The sequence below is a fragment of the Cydia pomonella genome, chromosome 7 (assembly GCF_033807575.1).
Source record: "Cydia pomonella isolate Wapato2018A chromosome 7, ilCydPomo1, whole genome shotgun sequence".
Classification (NCBI taxonomy): Eukaryota; Metazoa; Arthropoda; class Insecta; order Lepidoptera; family Tortricidae; genus Cydia; species Cydia pomonella.
The window spans coordinates 21,597,113-21,620,533 of record NC_084709.1 but is presented as its reverse complement, the minus strand read 5'-3'; the positions used below and the strand labels follow the sequence as shown (position 1 = coordinate 21,620,533).

Genomic DNA, 23,421 nt, shown 5'->3' with positions numbered 1-23,421 from the left:
TTCCAAAACTACCCCTCTTTCGAAGTTACCCGACTGCACCTTAAAGCTAATATTTTTTTTGGATGAAAGTGTTCAAGGACTTCTACGTGGAGGAAATCGAGGGTAAAGGCTAGTCTTATGTACAACAGAAAATGTAACTTACTATTGCATTGATACTCTGGCACACAAGTTCCGTTTTTGGCTCTCAAGTAGCCCTTTACGCAAACGCATCCCTTGATGCAATATTTGGGGTCAATTTTTATGCAGGGCACCGGTTTGCCAAGTTGACTGCAGTTTCGTGCAACGCAGCCGCCATTGGTGCAAGTGCTATATTCTTCGTTGGCAGGGCATGTGGGTGCTAAAATAAACAAATAACAAGAGCTTTAATGCCGATCAATATTTTTGTAATATAATTTAGCCTGTTGTGAGTCATACTAATATCGAGTAAAGCGCACTCTGAAGGTGACATTAAGATTATTTCTTTCTTTGTCTTGTTTCTGACCACTCTGTTACGCTTGTATTTGTGTCTTCTATCAAATAAATAAAAACAGTCGAGTGCAATAGCGCTGCACATGCAATAGCATGTATTTCTGTCTGTAGATTATAATTTACATAAGAAAAATTAAAAAAATAATTATATCTCATGCATACATCTGCGAACAAATTCTAAGGTGTATGTGAAGTCCCCAATCCACATTGGGCTAGCGTGGGGACTATAGCCCAAGCCCTCTCACGCATGGAAGGAGGCCTGTGCCCAGCAGTGGGACGTATATAGGCTGAATTATTTTTCATTATTATTTTATCTGATACAAAAAGCTACACTCCGTCATATTTTTTGGGGACAAAAAACAAGAGAGCGAAAATAATTTTGACCCCACTGTCAATTTCTCCGATACAATGAGTGAAGGATTGAGCGTTCGGCTACAAACGTAGTGACGTTTTTTTTTTCCAAAGAATTGACAGAGACAGCGCCCGCTTCAACGTCGCAGCAGTAATACACCTGAACGTCACCATGCAAGGGACTGCATAACCGAAAAATACGATACCTTTATATAACGGTATGACGTCAGACTGATTTAATCCGAATCATTTAGCCGTAATCAGGTAGCCGAATAAATTTATTTCGCTACCGAAAAATAACGGTACCGTTATTTGTTCGGGTACCTAAACCATTTCATGAAGGTACCCTATCAGGTTAGAAGTCTTTGCCAAGCCGCCCGCGCCTTATTATATAATAGTATGTATTATTTTAACGTCGTCCTACTTAGCGCAAAGACCGCAACGCAAGCAATTATTCGCTAAAGTATATTTGGTTGAACTCAATTTATATAAAATTGCTTGACCTAATACGGTACTTAGTACAGTATATTTGGAGTGGAGGATTTGCTCACTTGATCACGCTGATCGTACAGCGTGATCGAAAGTGATGGACACTTAATTTTGGCGTTTATCACGTTATTACCGTGACTATAATACCTATGTCGCAGAGTCGCAGACGCAACTTCGCAACGTAAAGAATCGGCGAACGCGACGGGCGAGGGGCGAGGTCAACCCGCTTGAGAGCCAATTTTTTCGGTTTAGAAATAATATCGGTTAGGTACAGGTACATAACGGAAAAAATACCGGTATCTTTATTTTAAAACAGTAGCGATACCTTTATATCCGAGCCGCGCGGCCTACCAGTATAATGTATCGGTATCGTAATTTTATACCGCTACCATACCGTTATACTGTACCCGAAATCAGACAACCCTGAAACGTGTCGTGCTAGTGACTAAAATTACGTAAGTTAAAATTCAAAACTAGTTCAACATCAGAGTTTAGGAGTTCTTGTGTAATAATTAAACGTCGCAACATTTAAATTTTAAATACACAAACACATTTAATAACTGACACTGTTTTATTTCATGGACTGTGTAAACTTTTAATTAAAGTTTAAAAATACAGGATTAACAAAAATTAATTATGAACGTTTGGATATACTTACTGCAGTCTTTGGGTTTGACGCATTTCTTTGTATTAGGGTCATAGTAATATCCGGGCCTACAGTCGCATCCATTGACCATGCAGAACAGTGGGCAGGGCCGTGGTGGTTTGCCGATATCGGAGCAGCTTTTACCGCAATGGTTGCCGCATCCTAGCTCGGCGTTTTCATCGCCTCCACATGCTGTTAGATAAAATATAATTCATTGATCTTGTAGTAAAAAGAAGATACTAGTAGAATTTCGGATGATTTTGTATAAGTACAGTTAGCATCAATATGCGCGGATGCAAAAACGCGCCAAAAGTATCTGCTATTCCGGATAACTTTTGCAAATATAGATAAATCTCTAAAATTCACGTTCAAAGGTATATCTTTGTTCAAACGCATTGTTTGATCCGCTACTTTTGATGCTGACTGTACTCGAAATATCAGGTAAAGAGGTATCGGCATCGGACGTCTCATTCGTTTTTCGTTTATTTCATATATTGTATAATTCTGTATTCGTCACTCGTACTTTATTCGTCGAAAAAGGAATAAGACATATTAAGTGTGTGACAAGCTACGGGTTTTGATTTGACCAAAGAAGATAGTTATGACAAAAAACAAACATGACGAATACGGAACGAGTGACAAATTACAGAATGATACAAAATAAGAAAATAGCTGTGTGTAGTTTCCCTGTATGTGCCAGCAGCATTGAGCGTACCTTGCTAATCGGTATCGGAAGAATCGGTTCCGGACCAATCGCCCCCGCACTCGATCCTTGCCTGGCAAGCAGCATGGTTACCCCGGGATCCACTGTGTCCCTTGATCCATTGTAGGGTGATCTTGCTATTATGACATACCTCCATTAGTCGTTCGTGGCATTCGTGTATAAGTTTGGATGTAACTATATGGCTATTTAGAGTCATTAAGACTGCTCTACTGTCGGAGAGTATGCGGATGAAGGTCGTACTACCTTCCTTGCAGTGATGGCAGCCGCCGCGTTTATAATGCCCATGCTCTCAGCTTGGAATACCGAGTTATGGGCTCCTAGCGAAGTAGTGATTGATATATTCAGGTCTTCTGAGAAGGTTCCAGAGCCCGATACGCTGTCTGTTTTGGACCCATCAGTGAAGATTCTCAGCTCCCGGGATTGAGTCCTTCGTAATTATCGTCCTCATATAACTGTATTTTGTACCTTTTGTCGAAAATAGCTTGTTTGTGAATCCGATCCGTGCCTGACCTTAGCACTGGAAATTCGTCATACACCTTTTCCAGGCATGTTGTGTACGGGTAGTTCCTGTGATGTTAGACCATATCTTAAGGGTTCGCAACCTTACCGCTGAGAGACTGGCCTCTTGCTGAATGTGTAGGTGCAGCGGTGCAGTAGACCTCGTGCAGCTAGTGGTGGCCGCGCATTTCGATGTTTATTTATTGAATAATAAAATCAAAAAATAAAAAATAAATTGCTGAAAATGTTCTCTAGGTAAAAAAAAATACTTACATGGGCAATCATCAGTTGGGATGCAAACGCCAAAATCGTTCCGCATGTAGTTGTCCTTGCAGACGCAGCCAGGCTTGCAATTCTTGTCACAATGTAATGGGAAGCCGAGTTCCGAGCATTTTCGTGGTATGCAACCGCCCGTGCAGTTGAAGTATACCTCGTTCTTGGGACACTTTGGTGGAGGACTCTGTGGAGGACTATCTGTGGAGGACCAATTAATTAAAAAATAAATATTAATGTTTTTTTTTCTTTAGTTAGCACGTTAAGTGCCCACTCAGTGCGTCGTGTCCCACTGCTGGGCGAAGGCCTCGCCCCATGATCTCCACAGCTCCCGTTGTTGTGCTGTTTCTAGCCAGTTACTGATGAAGGCGTGTAAGTCGTCCCGCCATCTCCGTCATTTCAAATATATTCTTGCAAAGTTGTTAAGAGGAAAGTATACCTACCACATGATCGTGTATACAGAAAGAGAAAACGTTTTTCTACTTCTAAATATTTTCCATTCTCCATGATTTTTTAGTATGTTATTGACTCAATGAAAAACTAGGTTTGTAGGTTTTCCTTTTTTTTTTCAAAATTTGCTAAACAATTTTTTTTTTGTTATCAAAAAAGCGACACCTATAAAACTAGAATATATTATGCTGAAGCGATCGACATCAAAACCAAAGTGATTTGTTAAGATTTAGTTAGTGAAAACCATTTTCTCTCGAACTGGAATTTCATAGAAAAATACCGTTTTTTTTTAATAATACGTCGGTGGCAAACAAGCATACGACCCGCCTAATGGTAAGCAGTCTCCGTAGCCTATGTATGTCGGTATTCGGCCAAAACCACTATTCGTGTCATCTCTAAGTCTCGGAAACCGGTTAAATTTCCACACCGTTATCATGTACTTGGCGTAAAACTTGTAAATTTCGGTTTCGCTCGAAAAACCCTTATTTTTAAACCGGTTTTTATGAAAACAGTTCGAGTTAGAGCGATAAGAACCGCGTTCTTCCTATATCGGTGTCTATGTTTACGTCGCTTGTCTAATAAACCGGTCTAATAAAAGTTCGGAGGAAAATCGGAATAAAGCGGTATTTTATAAACCGGCCTATAAGCCTTGGTCATCTCTAATGTAAATCAGGCCTAACGGCGCACCATGACTACGAATGTGTGCATTGTACAGTAGTGGTCCTTCAGCCTTTATAAGCGCATCTATTATAAGCGCATAATAAATTGAAGAATAAAGATTAGTACATTATTGCAGAGGCCGGGAAAGAGCAATTCGTGGATGAGTTTTTTTTTTTCTTTAATTTCAAGGGTGCATTTCTGAGCTTAAATTAAGTAACTTTCTCTAAGACACCGGTATTCTAAGTAACTCCATTTCGGAGATAATCAATAATTTATTTTTATCTTAAATGGTCCTTACGGGCGTATGCACTTGCCTTAGGGCCTGTTTACATATTAATTAGTGTTTAGTACGAGTGTATACATTTGCTATTAAAAGTAAGTACTATCTCGGACGATCGATGTTCGAAATGACATTGATATTGATATGTCACATTTTTCAATTGTTTAGTTGAATTAAATGTAATGCTCATATTACAACAACGCTATATGCAAGCTTAATTTTTTTTATTTTTTCTATTATCTATGCTATTTAGTTTCCTTAACCGCACTTACCCGGAGTTAACGGAATTTAATAAAAAAAATAAGTTAAAATAAACATCAACCAGCACTCAAATCGAACCTTGAGATGGCAACATAGCTTGACGTACATAGTAGGTGTTAATAATTTAGAAATATTGATACGCAATTGCAACCAGTTTAAAAGGTATCCTTTCTAAGAAATGGATGAGTAGTCAAACAAAGATCTGCTCTGTTAAAATAAACAACAAAACGGAGACCAACAATTAGAAAGGTCTAATTTATGATCTGCCTTCCCAATATTTATTTAAAGGCAATAAAATGCTAGCAAATATCACGTTACTGTACACAGGATCAAACTAATCTAGTATCTCGGCACATGACCTTACGGCTCATAACGCAATACGTATCGATATCTACCGTGGTTCTTTCAAATGATTTCAGGCAAACAACATGTGCACGACACTCTGCGTCTGCTACGGGCGTTGGTGCATGGCGCTTAAAATTCCTTTCGAGAGCGAGAGGAGCGAGGCAGTACCAGCTTCCTGATGGCGCCATGCGTTGGAAGGAGATGGCGCGAACGCGTCCTGTGCGAGCGATACAGTGCGAGTCACAGTAAGAAGGAGCGAGACGGCGCACTTGCAAGGAGACGTCGAAAACTCCCGGAGGGGTGTCGAGTGGAAATGACTCTTGTTACATTATACCTAACTAACTAACTAACTAACTAACTAACTAACTAACTATTGTGGCGCAGTGATCCAAAGAGGGTCTTGGCCTCCAAAACGAGAGAATGCCACCTGTCCCGATCCTGTGCCACTTCCTGCCAGTTGCCGGCTTTGAGTTGGCACAGATCCGCCTGTACACTGTCGCTCCAGCGGTATCTGGGCCGACCCACTGGACGGCGACCAGTCGGTTGTCCCAAATAAGGTTAAGATAATATGTAGATAATAAAGTTGTAGTTGTTTAAGTTGGCCAAGTGAGTTAATGATGGGACACTCTGATCTTAGACCCGGCAAGAAGAAGTGTTTCCGACGGAGTTTAAATTGTCTCGACAATATTAGTAACAGTAGTAAAATACTTTATTGTACACAAATAATATATTATTGGCAGTACTTGTAAAAGTGGTTCCCGTTCTTGGCGACATAATCCAGTTAAGTACCTAGGGTGTTGTTCTTGAAGCTAATATGTATAAGTTCCTTTTCATGAGGTTTACACAAATAACCGCCCAAGTTGCATTTTATCAAATGACAGCATATTTAACCCTTGCAAGTTCAATTCTTGCTTGATAATCTGAATTCATTGTTGCGGCGATCCTAGAGAATTAGTAGCAGATTAATCAGTGAATTATCTTAGTTAAGATGCTCTAGTGAGCTCACTTATTTTGTATGATCTATTTTGAGCTTATAACATCTTATGTATGATGAGACAATTAATGTCAAATAAATGCCTAAATGAGTTCGATTCTCAATATTATTATATATTATGATTATTGCTCAACACAAAGGTCTCTACAGATATTTTGATATAAGTAAATTGCCGATGGAAATTCCTGATATTGTATCATTCATCTCATGTAGATTGAATTTAACATGTGCATCTTAACTAGGTACTCACCTAAACTGTGTATACTGTCTTGGAAATTTCGGTTGATAATGTTACGAGTTATTGTATCGTTACCGTATTAAAGTGCATAAGCACAGATGTAATTATATGTACCAATTTAGATGATTAAGGGTCAAATCTTGGTTTTTCTGGGTTTTTACTTGATTTGACGAGCCGACGACAAATGTAATTCTCCCAGATAGGTATGGGCGTTAATTTATATTGTATAAAGATTTCATCAAATACTGATTATGTTTCAAATAATAAAGGCATAGTTTGTATTGCATATATGTATTCCCGCGGTGTAAAATTTACGAGTTCGCATTCATATCCATATAATTGGCTTAACGTAATTGATGCCTTATAGATTTATTTTCATAGGAACGCACCATACCTAATAAAATTGCGATAATAAATATCAATTATATAAATCGCCATGCGCCTTTCTCTATCGACACCCCCAAAGTAGTTCAGACCTCTTCTATACAACAGTGATTACATCCAATCACAGACCTTTAATATCCAAAATTTAAAGTATGGTATATTTAATCAACCCCAATACCATCTCAACCTTCACATCAAAAACGTCAAAAACAATTTCACTCTTTAATTATTAAAAACTCTTTAAAAGTTAAAGGCACAACTTATTCTGCCATTCAGTACAATTCAAAATCCTATTGAACACACTGCACTTTAATTTATTAGGAAACCAGTACTTACCAACGACCGCTAGCACAGAGCCAACGGCGCAGAGCAGAATAAGCGCTTTCCACATGATGCCACAAACAGCAATTGAAGAAAGGGCGCTCCGCTCTTTTATAACCATTAATGCACTTGTTTCAATAAAAAGATTAACCGTTGTTTGCAGTTTACAGATAATTCATTTAAACGCACGTAATTAATGTAATAATATGTCGTGAATAACACGATCAGTTTTCGTTCGTAGGTAATCGGCTATCCCATATCAAAACCCAGTAAGTGCTACGACCAAATTTTACAGGAGATTATAAAAACATAAAATGTGTCTGCCTCAAAAAATGTTTTTATTATTTATAACAAATGTACATGAATAGGTTGATTACTAACTTTTATTACTAACTTATGGGTTGATTACTAATTACATAATAATATTGTATTAATACACGTTTTATGCCCCTTACCAACTTTGAAAATGTAAGCACCGATGTTAGTGTTTTACATATTCCCACTCCAATACCAAGTAAATGCTCTTTTTAGGTGTGAACTTGGTATATCAGTTATCAACATTCAAGACTTTTCCCACTAGTTATCACCAAGTTATAGCCGGGGGTAACAGCTGGATTTTTTTCTCACTTTTACCACTAGTAACAACTATAAAAAATCCCACTAGGTATTTAACAACAAACTTTGATGGTATTTACCAACAACACGCAAAATAGGCACGGTTGTCGATTTGCGGAAAATGCCCAGAAGGACTAACTAAATACCTTGTGGGTGAGATGGTGGTGACTACTGGGAATTATTTTTATCTGTATGAGTATCATACTATAAATTATAGCATTTTAGGCTCTTTTAATTGTGTGTTAAAATTCGGCCAAAAGCCCTTGGATCCATCCAAATAATATAATAAAACGAATTTTGAGAACTTGGTCCCTTACTAGGTTTTGATATGGGATAGCCGTAATAGGTAAGTAAACCCATTCAGCGCTAATCACGCCACGTTGTCGTATTGCGTCTACGAAGCATTTTCGCTACATACCGGTAAATCCATGTTGTCGCCTATTTAATTATAAGTAGCCATTAATTAATTTTTTTATATCATCGGTATTATACATTTTTGAAATTAATTACGTTAATTACATTGTGCAACGAGGGGGGTAAGTGATATTTTGGATGCGAGGGTGGTAATTCCCGACAGCCGTCGGCCGGAGGGAATTAAAGACCAGAGTTTGCAATATTCTTACCCCCAGAGAACACACAATGTTTTTCATCACACTTGCGTAGCAAAAACTAAATTTCAAGCGAAATAATTCTTAAATACGGTGATATATCGAGCATTCGTCCGCCATTTTGTAATTTCTTGACAGGTTAGGCATGGAAGGCACAGATTTATTCGGCATTCAGTCACGATTGAAAATTATGTAAAAATATTTTAAACGGCTGATAAATTATTCAAATTAAATAATTTTAAAGACAAACAAAAATATTAAATAATAAACGTCAGTATTTTAAAAGTAAAACTCATTTATGCTACTTGGTTTGTATGAATAACTACCATATACATTTAAAAAGCTATAACTCCCTAGGGAGTTATAGGTTTTTTTCACAGTCCATAATTCCCGCGGGAACAAAATAGGCCTTTGTCCTTCAGTACATCTGCATGAAATAAGATCTTTTTCGAGCAAGTGTGATGAAAAATATGATTCTTATCTATAATAATTAATCAAATTAAATAATTTTAAATATAAACAGAAATATTAAATTATAAATGTCAGTATTTTAAAAGTAAACTCATTCATGCTACTTGGTTTGTATGAATAAGTGACATTAGTTAAAAGAAAAGGGTGTTATAGCTTTTTTTTCACAATCCATAACTTGCCCTTTCTTCTTCAGTACACCTGCATGAATTAAGATCTTTTTCGAGCAAGTGTGATGAAAAATATGTTTCTTATCTATAATACAGATTGTATGCTGTACTCTTCGTTGTCACATTTAACATCTCAACATAGTTATAGCAAATTAAAGAATAGGTATCCTAGTTCTGAATTTGAATTTAGATTTATGGAAATCTAATTAGGGATACTAATTCCCTTTACTGCAATGATAATTACACGTTTAAACAAACAAAAAAATTAACGTACATATGCCTGGAAAATTAAGTGTCGCTATAATAACAAACAACAATTACCTAGTGCATGTTTTTCATCAGTGATAAAAAATAATTTTGTTTATTCAAGTGCAGCTTATTATTGAAAAACACGTATTACTGGTATTGTTATACAAGACAGTAAATAACACTGACATTATCCAAGCAGTTCAAATCTTGTATGAAAAGGGACGTAAACCCAAACATGCGACGGAAGATCTGGATGTCGCGCGGGCTTTTACCTTTTAACCAATTACTACCCGTTAAATCCCTCGACTAAGTAATTTATACTAAAATTATACTGCTATGATATGATAATGATATAACTAAATATAAATTAAATTTAGACATATTTTTGTCTATCAACCAACTTTAGGTTACGTATTCTGTAGCATTAGTTTACGAGACTGTTAGTTTAACAGTCTAGACGCGATTTATTTATTTAGTGTTTCATTTTGACACTTGGAGAGACTTTACTTACTTACTTACTCCGTTGGCTCAGCAACCCAAAATGAGACTTGGCCTCCGACACAAGACAGCGCCACTTTTCTCGGTCCTGTGCGACCTCTCGCCAATTGTCGACTCGAAGCTCGCGCAGATCCGCCTCCACCATGTCGCTCCAGCGATACCTAGGGCGTCCGATAGGACGTCCTCCTGCTAGACGACCCAGGTACGCTCTTTTTACGTTCCGATCTTCGTCCATTCTCTCAAGGTGGCCCAACCAACGGAGTCTGTGGGCTTTACTTTCTCCCATGATGTTAGGTTCAGCCACTAGGAGAGACTTTACACCTCCAAATCTTATTAGTATTAGGTACTCTGACATTGGGGACCTTTTGATGGAAATCCGTGGGCTACTCAATAAAATACCATATTAAAGAATTCCAAAATGTATTGTGCATCCGCACAGGCAAACGATTACGAGAGAGTGACTTATTTACAAATGTGACATCTGTCTAGAAAACTTAAATTCTATACAACCAGAGTTTATACTGGTACATAAACAAACTCCATGCTTGTGCTTTACATACAAAAGCACATGCCATCATCATTGTTGTAAACTCCAACACTGGCCCTTGAACCAATATAAACTCATGTAAATCACATTACACACATTAAACATAATAAATAATCTAAGCAAGACACATCTGCTGTCTAAAAACAATAAAACATTACAACAGCAAAAACATAGCAAAAGTATAAATTTATCAAAGTATCCGTCGCATATAAACTGTAAATAGTCAATACATACATGTAACGGATCTAAAACAAACTATACTTCCGCAAGTATACCTACTGCTTAGAACCATCATATCATTTATTCAAAGATAAAAATAAGTGACATACTAACTTATCGTGTTTTTCCTTTGCCAATGGTTTCGTTAAAACATCGGCCACCATTTCATCAGTAGACAAGTATTTTAAAACTACTGTACCGTCCTCAACGATATCCCTGATGAAATGATGTCTTACGTCAATGTGTTTCGTTCTGGCGTGGTACATAGAATTGGTGCACAACTTCAGCGCAGACTGATTGTCATTAAACAAAGTAATCCTATACTGTACCCCGTAAATTTCGAACAGAAACTTGCTTAGAAAAAGAGCCTCTTTACAAGCATCTGACAGACACATATATTCGGCCTCTGTGCTTGAAAGAGCGACTGTCTTTTGTTTTCTACTCTCCCAAGAGATGGTAGAATTTCCAATCTTAAAGACGTAACCGGTATAAGATCGGCGATCGACCTCATTTGACGCAAAATCGGCGTCAGCATATGCGACGATATCCAACCCTGACTTCTGAAAAGTTAAATAATTATTAAGCGTACCTTTCAGATAGCGAAGAACGCGTTTCGCCGCCTTCCAGTGAGTCTCGTCATACGCGTCGTTAAACTGGCTGAGCGAGCTGACAGCGTGCGCAATATCCGGTCGCGTACATACCGCTATGTACATCAGACATCCTATCAGGCCTCTGTAGTCGTGCGTACAATCCTTTTTTGTCGATTTCACGAGCTTCAGACCTGTTTCCATAGGTGTTCGCGCAGGTTTGCAATCTGACATGTGAAATCGTTCTAGCACCTTCTTAATATAGCTTGACTGGTCTAGAGTTATTTCATTGTTCTGTCTGCAAAGCCTCATTCCAAGAATGTGGTGTGCTGGCCCTAAATCCTTGATTTCGAAGGCCTTCTTCAATTCTTCTTTGATTCCTGCCGTATCTCGGCAATCAGCTGAAGAAAATAGCATTATGTCATCAACATAGAGCGCAATTATAATCATAGATTTCCCGCTTGACTTGACATAAACGCAAGGTTCGGAAGATAAACGTTTGAATTTCATTTTGCTCGTCAAAACGCCATTTATTTTTTCATACCAAGACTTCGAAGCTTGCTTCAGTCCGTATATGGCCTTATTCAACTTGTATACTTTATCTTCTTGGCCTTTGATCTTGTAGCCCTCTGGCTGCTCCATAAAAACGGTTTCTTTTAAATCTCCATTTAAAAACGCCGTTTTTACATCCAAATGCTCGATATTCATGTTATGTTCCGTTGCTAAGGCTAGTAACGTACGTATAGTAGAATATCTTACTACAGGAGAGAACGTTTCTTCGTAATCAATACCGTATTTTTGGGTATAACCTTTTGCAACAAGGCGCGCTTTGTACCTCAGTATTTCCCCGTCGAGGCCAAGCTTTCTTTTAAAGATCCACTTGCATTTGACAGGCCGTTGCTTCGTATCGCGATCAGTCAGAGTCCAACACTTATTATCGATGAAAGATTTATACTCTTCCGCCATCGCGGCTTTCCACTTACTTGCTTCCGGGCCATTCAGTGCCTCGCGAACAGACTGAGGGTCCCCCGTGTCACTGCATACAGTGCGTGCTACACTGGCCGACTCAAACTCACTAGTTTCATCCGTTGAGTTCTCGTAGTCTTCGAGTGTGGAATCTCCTGGGACATACGTCTCATCCGCAGGGTCATCTGGGGTCTCACTACTGCTCTCAGAATCATCTATCGTAATGACGCTGCTATCTTGACAGTTTTCGTTAGATATTTCTGCGGGCTCTTGGGGTAAATCGGGTAAGGCGGGTTGCACTTGAACATTATCAGTGACAGTTACATTATTCGGAAACAAACCAATCTGAGTGTAACGTGAACTGTCATCCTCATCCGATGAAGTGTCATTCCAAAAAGCATGTTCTAGAAAAGTGACATTTCTAGCTTTTATGACATTCTTCGGGCTCGCCGGATCTATCAATCTATAACCTTTTGACTCGTCACAGTATCCGACAAAAATATATTTCTTACTTTTAGGATCCAGTTTGTCCCGTTTGTGCTGAAGGGCATAGGCTTGACAACCAAAAATGCGCAGGTAACTCAGATTCTGCTTTTTACCTGTCCATTTTTCTTCCGGTGTGCTGCCCATCACAGCCTTAGTTGGAGAACGATTCTTCAGGTAGACGGCGGTGTTGACCGCTTCTGCCCAGAACTCCTTTTTCAAGCCTGCTTCCTGTAGCATGCACCTGGCTTTCTCCGTAACGCTTCTGATCGCGCGTTCTGCGACTCCGTTCTGTGCTGATGACCTTGGAACCGTGGTCTGATGTCGAATCCCATGCTTTTTCAGGAACTTCTGAAAATTAGAATTGACATATTCACCACCATTGTCACTACGAAGAACTTTTATTTTCTTATTGGTTTGGTTTTCTACGAGAGCTTTGAATTCTTTAAATATCTCGAAAACCTCATCCTTCCTCCTAAGAAAATAAACGAATGTTTTTCGTGACAGGTCGTCAACAAACAACAGAAAATATCTTTTTCCACCTAGGGACGGGCATGGAAGTGGTCCCATGACGTCACTATGAACTACCCCAAGGATTTCTTTAGCCCTGGTCTCAGATTTCTTCGGAAAAGGCAACTTAGTCTGTTTACCTAAGATACAGGAAACACACGACTGAAAATTATTGTTGTCATAAGAAATACCTGTGACCATACCTTTTCTTAGTAACTCCATGCTGCGGGTGTTCAGATGTGCTAGACGATGGTGCCAAATTTGTTGCGTTGGCTGGCTTCCAGTTGCAGGGGACTGGGGCGCTTGCTTGACGTTCACGGCAACAGGACGATTGTCATCCTTCAGTTGACGTGCCGGCATCGCTTCACTGATGTCACCTGTACCTACAGACAAAGACATGGCTTGCGAGGATGGCTCGCTACACAAGGCAGAAACAGTTTCAATGGCATCAAGTTCATAAATACCATCCCTTAGTGTACCTGTAGCCAAAACCTCCCCATTGTCAAAGACTGTACACACGCCAGAACGAAACACAATTTCGTAACCTTTCCTATCCATAGCACTAACAGATAATAAATTAACAGACAATTTAGGAACTAAGTACACATTACTTATAGATCTCACACTATTGTCCTTTAACACAGCTTGAGCAGTTCCTTTCCCAGCTGTCGGTAATGCTTCACCATTGGCAATATAGACCTTCTTTGGTTTTTCAGTTGTAAAATCTGATAAAAAACTCCGATCATTGCAAAAGTGTTGCGCCGCACCGCTGTCGACGTACCAAACGTCACGCTTGACTCCTGCGGCCAACGCTGTGAGATGCGCCTGGCTTTTCCGGCCACTCTTCTTGCCGTCAGAGTTCTCAAGACAATCCGCCTTGATATGCCCACTCTTTTTGCATCTGAAGCACTTAATTGGTTTACGTGCTTTTCGAGCTGCTAAAGCCGTAACATCTTCGCTTTTCTCGTTGCGTCTCGAGTTTTCTAGAAGCAACTTCGCTTTGACATTTTCGCTTGACAGTGACATGTTCGAATTTTCTAGAGCCATAATTAACGGGTCGTAATCGCTGGTCAAACCGCTGAGTAAAATCACGGCCACGAAGTCATCTTCCAAAGCCGCTCCGATGTCGCTCAGTTGTTGCGATGTATCCATGATCTTATTCACGTATGCCTCCATACTCGCACATTCGCTTAATTTGGTGGCGAACAATGTGCGAAGCAATCCGAGTCGTCGTGACAAGCCTCGGTCCTCGTATGCCTTCTGCAGGTTGTTCCACGCTTCGCGAGCCGTATTGGCATTTCTAATTTGTGGAAATACACAAGGCTGCACGTTCAAGGCGATTTTCGCGAGCGCCTTCTCCTGCTTCTTCGCGTCTTCGTTTTTATTTTCAGTTGTGCCCACACAATCCCAAAGATCGTCGTGGATGAGCACCATTCGCATCATGAATTTCCAAGAAGAATAATTCTGAATTCCGGATAATTTTTCAATAAAAACATTCTGATTGGCAGTTGCCATCTTTTGTTCCCTTGCGAATAAATTTGAAAATAATTTGACGAAACACACGCGCACACTTTTGGAAAATGGTAATCAGAGTAGCAAATTTACTCTTCGCTCTGCTACCATGATGGAAATCCGTGGGCTACTCAATAAAATACCATATTAAAGAATTCCAAAATGTATTGTGCATCCGCACAGGCAAACGATTACGAGAGAGTGACTTATTTACAAATGTGACATCTGTCTAGAAAACTTAAATTCTATACAACCAGAGTTTATACTGGTACATAAACAAACTCCATGCTTGTGCTTTACATACAAAAGCACATGCCATCATCATTGTTGTAAACTCCAACACCTTTTACATCTTCAGATTTAATGTTTTATTAACCATAGAGGCTCTACATCTCTGTTCTTCAGTAATTATTTATTTAAAGATTATTATAAAGTAATGTTTACCCAGGTATTGGCTGTTGTATTTATAAATGTTGTTATGTATTTTTCATGTCACCATATGATGTAAGATGTTACTATAAATGTTGTATTAACTTGTAAAGGAGCCCTTGAGGCCTACTTGTAGAATATTTTTTTGAATTTAGATTTTTTTAATTTAACGTTTTTAGGTTTCGGTTGGAATCTGCGCTTGCAAAAGTCTAGTTTCCATGTTAGATTTTTCTTACCATTTGTTTTTAATTAAAGCGTGAAATATTAAACCTCTTTTTTACGTTAACTCGCTTTTAAATAAGATGTATGCCTGTAGCAAAACATCAGCGTAATAGTACATTACGATACAAGTGCGAAAAATAGTAAATTCGAAACGAGTGGCGATAAATTAAAACACGACCGAAGGGAGTGTTTTAAATCGACACGAGTTGCGAATTACCTATTCGCACATGTATCGTACAACGTTTTACAGTACATATGGCCCTTTAAATGTTCGACACAGTAACATAATATGCTACTTCTCGCACTAGTGCTGTAAAGTAGCCCCATATGTACTGTAAAAGTTTTTTCTATATTGGAATGTAATTATCCGAGCGAGCGTGGAACGCAAGCAAAGCGTTTTCAACTAGGGCAAAAATACTTTATTATGCTTCTTGGATGTTCACCGCTACAGTAAGGCTAAGATGGTCGGCTCTTTATCATTAAATTTGTCATTAAGCTTGTCACGTTCTAACAAGTAAGTAAGTGCGAAAGTGACGGGCATAGTGACAGACGATAAAAATGGAACCATGCTGCCACTGCAGGTCGCATTTCCCAACAGCTTCTCGTGAATTGTTGAAAGCAAGATCTTCATTGAATTTTTTCAACATGGCAGAGCGATGAAGGTTTACGAGATCTACAGAGTCATGGATGTTTTCTATGTATTTAAGTTTTTGTTTATTATATATATCGTTGTCTGAGTACCCACAACCAACCAAAAAAAAGGAAATAAAAAGTAAAAAACAAAACGACTTAAAATTCATAATTTACAATAATTACGATTAATAAAATATTTGATAAAATATACATCCGTCCATATATAGAATCATGTAGCTAATAAAAATAACATGATTCATGCTTTTAAATAATTTACAAAACACATGTCAGATTAAATACATTCATTATTGTACTGGAAAAACTCATAAAATGAATAATAAGTAACATTTAGCTAACAAAAATGACCTTAATTTATTTTAAAAAGTGTGCGGGCTGGAAACAGCTTTGAGCTTTATTGGCTTAACATGACCGTAATCATATTACCCTCAGGTAGGTAACATTAGTTAAAGTGGCAAGGTACTTTCTTTCCTTCACAGTCATTAGTTTTAACGCTATCGGTCATGTGAACGTGCCCTTAATGGAACAAATAAAATGCGAGCACTCGTGGTATAACGAGGCACTAGTAACAGCATGCTTGAATGCTTGATTCAAAAAGCGCGTGCTTAAATCAGATACGACCAAATGAACTTGGGGCCCGTTTACATGTCACGACGTGGGTGTAATGAAAATATAAATATGATTTATTTGTTTGATGTGAACAAAACTTCATGCTGCGGATATGAGGATGCTGAGATGGGCTGACGGAGTAACGCTGATGGATTATATTAAAAATATCCACGTTAGAGGCAGTTTCAGAGTAAGGCCAATCGAAGATAAACTCACCAAAAATCGACTCCGATGGTATGGCCACGTCATGAGGCGCCCATCAGACCACATGAGAAGAAAGGTGATAAAGATGAGTGAGAAGCCTAGGGGTTGCGAAAGGCCCAAGATAACGTGGATAGGTCTTGTAAAAGGGAACCATGAAGAAGGAAGAATACCACCAGAGAATGACCCAGGACAGACACTCCTGGCGACGCCGCATCAGGAGAGCCGACCCCAAGTAAATGGGATAAGGCTAGGAGGAAGAAGAAGATGTGAACAATATACAATAATTAACACATAGAACAGGAAGTTATTTAATATCCTCAACTATGGTTACCACTAAGCATGTATCATGTCGGCATGCTTCGACGCTGATTTTCAGGGCAACTAGGGAAAACTTAGAACTAGCCTTAAATTAACTATGACTGACTTTATCATCTTGCCAATCGACAACAAAAAATTGGAAAAAGTAACAAAACAGAACCGACTTCAAAAAAGGACAGCATTTGATGGACTTAATCAGCAGTACTATTTCACCAAATGTCGTTTTGCGAGATAAAATTCACGAAAACTGGCGGAAGCGTAAATTAATTTTAAATTGGGTTTAGGTAATTAATTACTTAAATTAAAAATTATTACCTTCTGCTGTACTTTACAAGGAAAATTACTCTGATCATTTGGATCTCCTATAAGTTAGTTTTAAATACACTACATTATAATTTTAACATGTAGCCTTGTCCCCACTTTCTAATTTGCTAAATCTTATCCGTCGCGTATCCGTTGCGTGTCAGGGAACCTTTCAACCAAAGGGGCGTCCCTTACATTCCTTTCAAAACACCCTACAACATCATTTTACCCATTACATTACTCCCCCAAATCAAAAAGCCCTAAGTCTATATCACTTTCAGTAAAAGTTACGACATTTCGTAATAATGAGGCAGTTTATAAATGATTTGCAGGAAATGAGAAAACAGGTAAAACCAATTTTAGGCCTGAAAATTGTATACTTACATAATTCTGATTTGATTATGTCAAATCGTTGACAAATGATTTTGTTTATTGTCAAGGTGAAGTGCCAGAAATGTAACAGCATATTAGAGTCCGTCTAAAATAACTTGGCAAACTAACTTTTAGAATACTTATTTTGTATTAAAATATCTATTTTCGTAGTCAACATTTAGCGTCAAGTAGCGGAACTCTCAGTACTGCTACTTGACAAAAGATGTCGCGGCAAACAAAAAGTCTAATGCTCAACGATTTTCTGCTAATATTACAGCCAGAGTAACCGGTACTCTATTTTCAACTCCTACGCTTACTCTGGTAATAATAGTTGGTCTTTTTAATTCTCTTTGGCGTTACTAAGTATAAAAATTCATCTGGTCTTGCTCTTCCTCGTCTCGTCTCGCGCTTCTCCGATTGGATCAGAGCAGAGCTGAGACTCTCGGCGAGAGGAATTCGACGGCCGAATTATTTTGTATGGTTAATATTTTCAATATATTTCTAAGCAGAAGTTATCTCAATATACGTCTTAGGGCCTATGCTAACCATCGTTTAAAAGTTGCTTCTTCATAGATTAACAGTCTTATTTCCTACTTGTATCTAATACATGAGAGCAAAGGTTTACAGTGAAACAAAATGTGTAGTAATGGTACAAAAGTTTATAAAATTGTAAAAATAGGCACATGTTCAAGTAAAATTGAAATTAGTATTTGTTTTATGATTATATTATTATGAGTATAATACCTATTAAGAGAATTTACTAACATTTAATAATCAGAAATAAATAACAGCTAAACATTGAAAGATAAATTATAACAAAAAGTTTAACATTAAGTAAAGTAAACAAAAATTACCATATACAAATTTTATTTTTTTTCTTGCAGATCTTTTTGATGCGGTATTGCTATTTACTGACACTTCTCCAAAACAATGGGTTGAGTATATCCCTGAGTACGTAGCGATTGGATGACTTGTTTGTTTAATTCCAGATCCGGCTTATAATGGTGAGAGCAGGCAACTATCTTCTTAATAACCCCATACTCGACCACAATTTCTCCAGCCGCTGACACCGGGCCACCGGCGAGGAAGCTTGACGTGTGTATTCCTCCCTCATGTTTCGACAGGTATATTTTACCATCAGGCGCCATAACAAAAATAGCAGCTGGACCCTCGTCTTCATCTGCGTTTTGGGTGTTCACAAAAGAATAGTTTGAATGACGTAGCTTTCCGCGTTCAACATCAATTTCAAATGCGGCTCTCTCTTGTTCATTGTAATAAGTAACACGTTGACACACATCACTTTGTTGCGTGCATTTATGCTCGTTTTCAAACTGGTTTTGCAAATTATACGTGCCGTAAGTGATAGCCATACTCCATGCAGATGATGTGTCGATGAAGCTCTCACAGATATCCTCGTTCACCCATTTGCAAATTCCTATGTCATCTCCATATACATACAAAGACTCGTTGAATGCTTGTATATCCCATAAACTACCATTTTTAATCTTCGAATCAACGGTAAGACATTTAGTTCCAGGGCCTCGTAAACTCGAGCATTTCAACAGTTCTCCTTCGTTTGTTAAAAGATACGCACTATCTCCGAAGCTTGCAATACCCGAAATGCCAGCGTTCGCCTCATACACTTCTCTGCAGTTGTTGGCTATTAAAGAACAGCGTATCACATCTCCAGAGGCCAATCCAGCGTATATACTGTCTCCCATCTGAATTAAAGAATTAACTGAGTACGTTAGGTTATGCAGCGGCTGGCAACTAGGTTGTTGTAGTTCACAGCGCAGGATGGTGCCATCCACAAGACCCGCATAGAGATGTCCCCTCGCATTAACTAAAGACCACACTTCCTTGTTCCCGGAATAGAAGGCCTCGCACGAATCTTTGTTATTTAAATGACATCTTAAAATTGCGCCGGAATTTAAACCTGCATAAATATACTCTCCACTAATAAGCAAAGAGTAAATCGGACTACTGGTTTGATGGAAAATCTCGCAGTTAGATTTTTCTCGATTGCATCTCTCTAGTTCCCCGTTGTGTTTACCGACAAATGTAAAAACAGGATTGGCGTGTACAGTTGTTGGATTGACATCGTTGTGTTCTTGGACCCCAACGTCGCTGGGTGCGGCTGCGGCTGATGCCACCAGCATGCACATAAACAGGAAAATCTTCATGCTTGAGCGTACGGTTCGAAACAAATTCGTAAACTGAATGCTGATCTTAATGCTGGCGGTATATATGGAGATAAAGACGCTGATTAGTAGTAGGTGCCAAAAGGCCAAGGAGAATCGTTTCTATGCTAGATAAGTATACCTATTATCTTTTTAGGGGTCCGAATCTCAAATGGTAAATACGGAACCTTTAAAGAATCGCTCGTATTTTTGTCTACCGTTATTCCATTTGTCACATAGATACGAATAGTTTCTGGTCTAAACCGGCAGAGTTTAAATTTGGTTGACATATGTGCATAAGTCGGTGACCCAACGACGAACAAGTAACGCAAATAAACAAATTTTTATGTTAGTCAGAAAAATAAATGCTTAGCAATTTATATAGTGACAAACGTAGAGTTAGATACATTTAATGTTTAGGCAAAAATTAACCACTTTCCCACTTGTCTCATAATCAAAATCAAAATAGTAAATTACCCGTTGATTATAGGAAAACGGTCAAAGGTGAGTGAATTAGAGGAAAAAAATACGTATATAAAAAAATACGGGTCCCTTGTTTAAATTTGGTAGCCTACCCAATATATTTGTACTTCTTTTTTGAGATAATGGTACAGGAAAATATTCCTAGGGTACCTACACATATTTATATCCAGTAGGTCTAGGTAAGTAGTTAGTAGGTAGGTACTTAGTTTGTGAAATATGAATGAAAAAAAAAAATAGCGCTAATTATAACTGAGTTTTAGAAGTTTATACATGATGATTATGATGTAATCTTGTTATCCTTCATTAGGGCTCGCAGAAGAATTTTCCACTTGTCGCGATCCTGAGTGGTTACTTCCAGGACTTCGCTGGTGCGATGCTTTTGGTGTATGTGTGTCCGGATGTTCTTCTCTCTGGGTCGCAATTCTTCATCGATTCTCGTGGAGTTTTTGTTAGCAGGTTGATAGTTCCATATACATATATTTATTTGTCGTTTCGTTTATTTTTTTAAATCTCTTAAATGTCTGAAATAGGCCTAGAGAACTTAAGCGCCAGTAATGCATATGACAGTTAAGACAATTGTGGGTTCGCTCTGATAATGAAGTATTTCACCTCTCGACGGATTATTTTATATTTTTGCATTTTTAACCTTATCGCGAGGTCGTCAGCTTACAGAGCTGCTAGTGGATAAATACAATACAACTCTTTATTAAACACCTCACATAGTTGACAATAAATGTACAGAAACAAACAAAGACTATTTGATAGAGGTAACAACAGGCGGTTTTATCACTTAAGAGCCATCTCTTCCATACGACCTTTGGGTATCGGAGACAATAATATTAGAATATACGGTAGGTGGCACACAGAAAAACAACAAAATAATAACACTAATTAAAGCGTACTGTGCGGTTCAAGAGGAATTTCCTCCCGCGGACGCTCCGGCTGTGGAATGAGCTCCCTTCCGAGGTTTTCCCGAGGGTCTACAGTATGGGGTTCTTCAAAAAAGGAGTGTACAGGTTTTTAAAGGGTCGGCAACGTGCATGTAACACCTCTGGAGTTGCAGGCGTCCATAGGCTGCGGTGACTGCTTACCATCAGGCGGGCCGTATGCTTGTTTGCCACCGTCGTGGTATAAAAAAAAAAAAAAACGTCTGATAGAATACAACCAAACAACCAAAATACTTAAATACTCGTAATACGTCTAACCATAAACATACATAGACATACATACATAACAAATATTAATTAAATTAAAAAACAACAGTGTCATTAATAATAAATAAATAAATAAAAAACTATGGAAGGGAAAGATAGTATTCCTTAAGGTTTGATTTGAAGGAGGAGATAAAGTGTTTACCTTTAAGTGATTCCTATAATTATGTACTTATCATGGAACCCGCTGGATTATAATTAGCTCTTTTTGTGTGACTAATTTCTTGATTAGCTTTACGTAAGTTGTAATTAATTTAATATTTTAAGGGTAAAAAATAGAGTCCAAATAATCGTTTCGACAGCTATTATATTACTGAGCCGGATGTTATCATCATAATTGCTTAAAGTTTTTTTAAACAAGGTTTTTATCAGTTACGCGTCTCAACATACGACTGTGCGGTCTGCTTTTATTTTTATTTACGTTGCGCCTATTCGTATAGAGATATTAAACGTCTTCTATTGCTTATCTATATCGAGTTATAACAGTCAAGTTCTGTAAACATATAGGTAGTAATGAAATAAAAGTATGTGCAGTGTACACTGAGTTTAAAATACATTTGACGTTTCCAACCTTTTGCAGCGTTCGTGGTCAACGGTAGACTGAAGAAAAATATATTCACCATTGACATAATTACTATGTGGAGAATACCAACATACAACCACGATAAAAAATAATTTTAAGGTTGTTTAGCACTGCACTGTGAAAACTAGTTTTAACTAATGAAAACGCGTTTTCACTGAGGCTATACTAAAAACTATTTTACCAAAAAATGGGGTTTTAAGTCGAAATTCTTTTCGTTGTCTTGTTTTTTGTCCCCAAAAAATATGACGGAGTGTAGTTTTTGTATGGGATGAAAGTTAGTTTTAATTTTCATGGTAAATGTAATTTATAGCTGAAAATACATACAATAGCACTCACTCTTTTATTTATTTAATAAAATACACTTTACTACCCTTTTATGGTAACATAACCTATGATTTAAGTATAATAATAGTGCGTACACCCACGTGGCTAAATTTAAATAAAAAAAATCCAATCTACAATTATTTAACATGCCAACGTCTCTCCTTGACCCTCTGACCCCTACAATCTGCTCAGCGTATGTATCACCATATCATATATGTATATCGCCAGCATTGTAGATCAGTATTTAGTTTCCGATTTTATTTCGAACCATACGCTCCAGTAACACATCAATGTCAATCGGACAACCTTACACGCCAATCCTGCAGTTACATTTGTCGGTGAAAATAATAGCGATCTACAGAGATGCGATCGAGAAAATCCTAACAAATGCGAAATTCTCCATCGGGCCAGTAGTTTAATTTACTCTTTGCTTATTAGTGGAGAGTTACAGCGTAATATTAAGATGTCATTTAGAGTCACCCGTCACCCCACACTAACGCTTGTTGAGTATCGCTGTCTAGTCAACGCTATGCAAAATGGCGTCGCTGCGAAGTTCCTAGATGCTGACGCTCAGGAAACGCTGGCCCTTATAAAAAGGACTCTTATATTATTGTCTTATTAATAAAGTATTTTACTTGCATATAGTACCATGATTTAAGAGTCTTGTTTAGATTTATATGGATATGACGTAGGAATTTGCAAATGGGTGAACGAGGAT

General features: G+C 38.1%; 1 protein-coding gene across 1 annotated transcript in view; it reads right to left on the bottom strand.

Moving 5' to 3' along the window:
- LOC133520141 (zonadhesin-like) overlaps positions 1 to 8,138 on the bottom strand; it is a 62,203-nt gene extending 54,065 nt beyond the window's left edge. Inside the window, exons 1-4 of the mRNA XM_061854489.1 lie at positions 7,398 to 8,138; positions 3,450 to 3,650; positions 1,967 to 2,146; positions 143 to 337 (exon numbers count right to left, since the gene is read on the bottom strand). Of these exons, the coding sequence (XP_061710473.1) occupies positions 143 to 337; positions 1,967 to 2,146; positions 3,450 to 3,650; positions 7,398 to 7,503 (682 nt within the window). The 5' untranslated portion in view covers positions 7,504 to 8,138. The remainder of the gene's footprint in view (positions 1 to 142; positions 338 to 1,966; positions 2,147 to 3,449; positions 3,651 to 7,397) is intronic.
- Between the last annotated feature and the right edge of the window lie 15,283 nt (positions 8,139 to 23,421).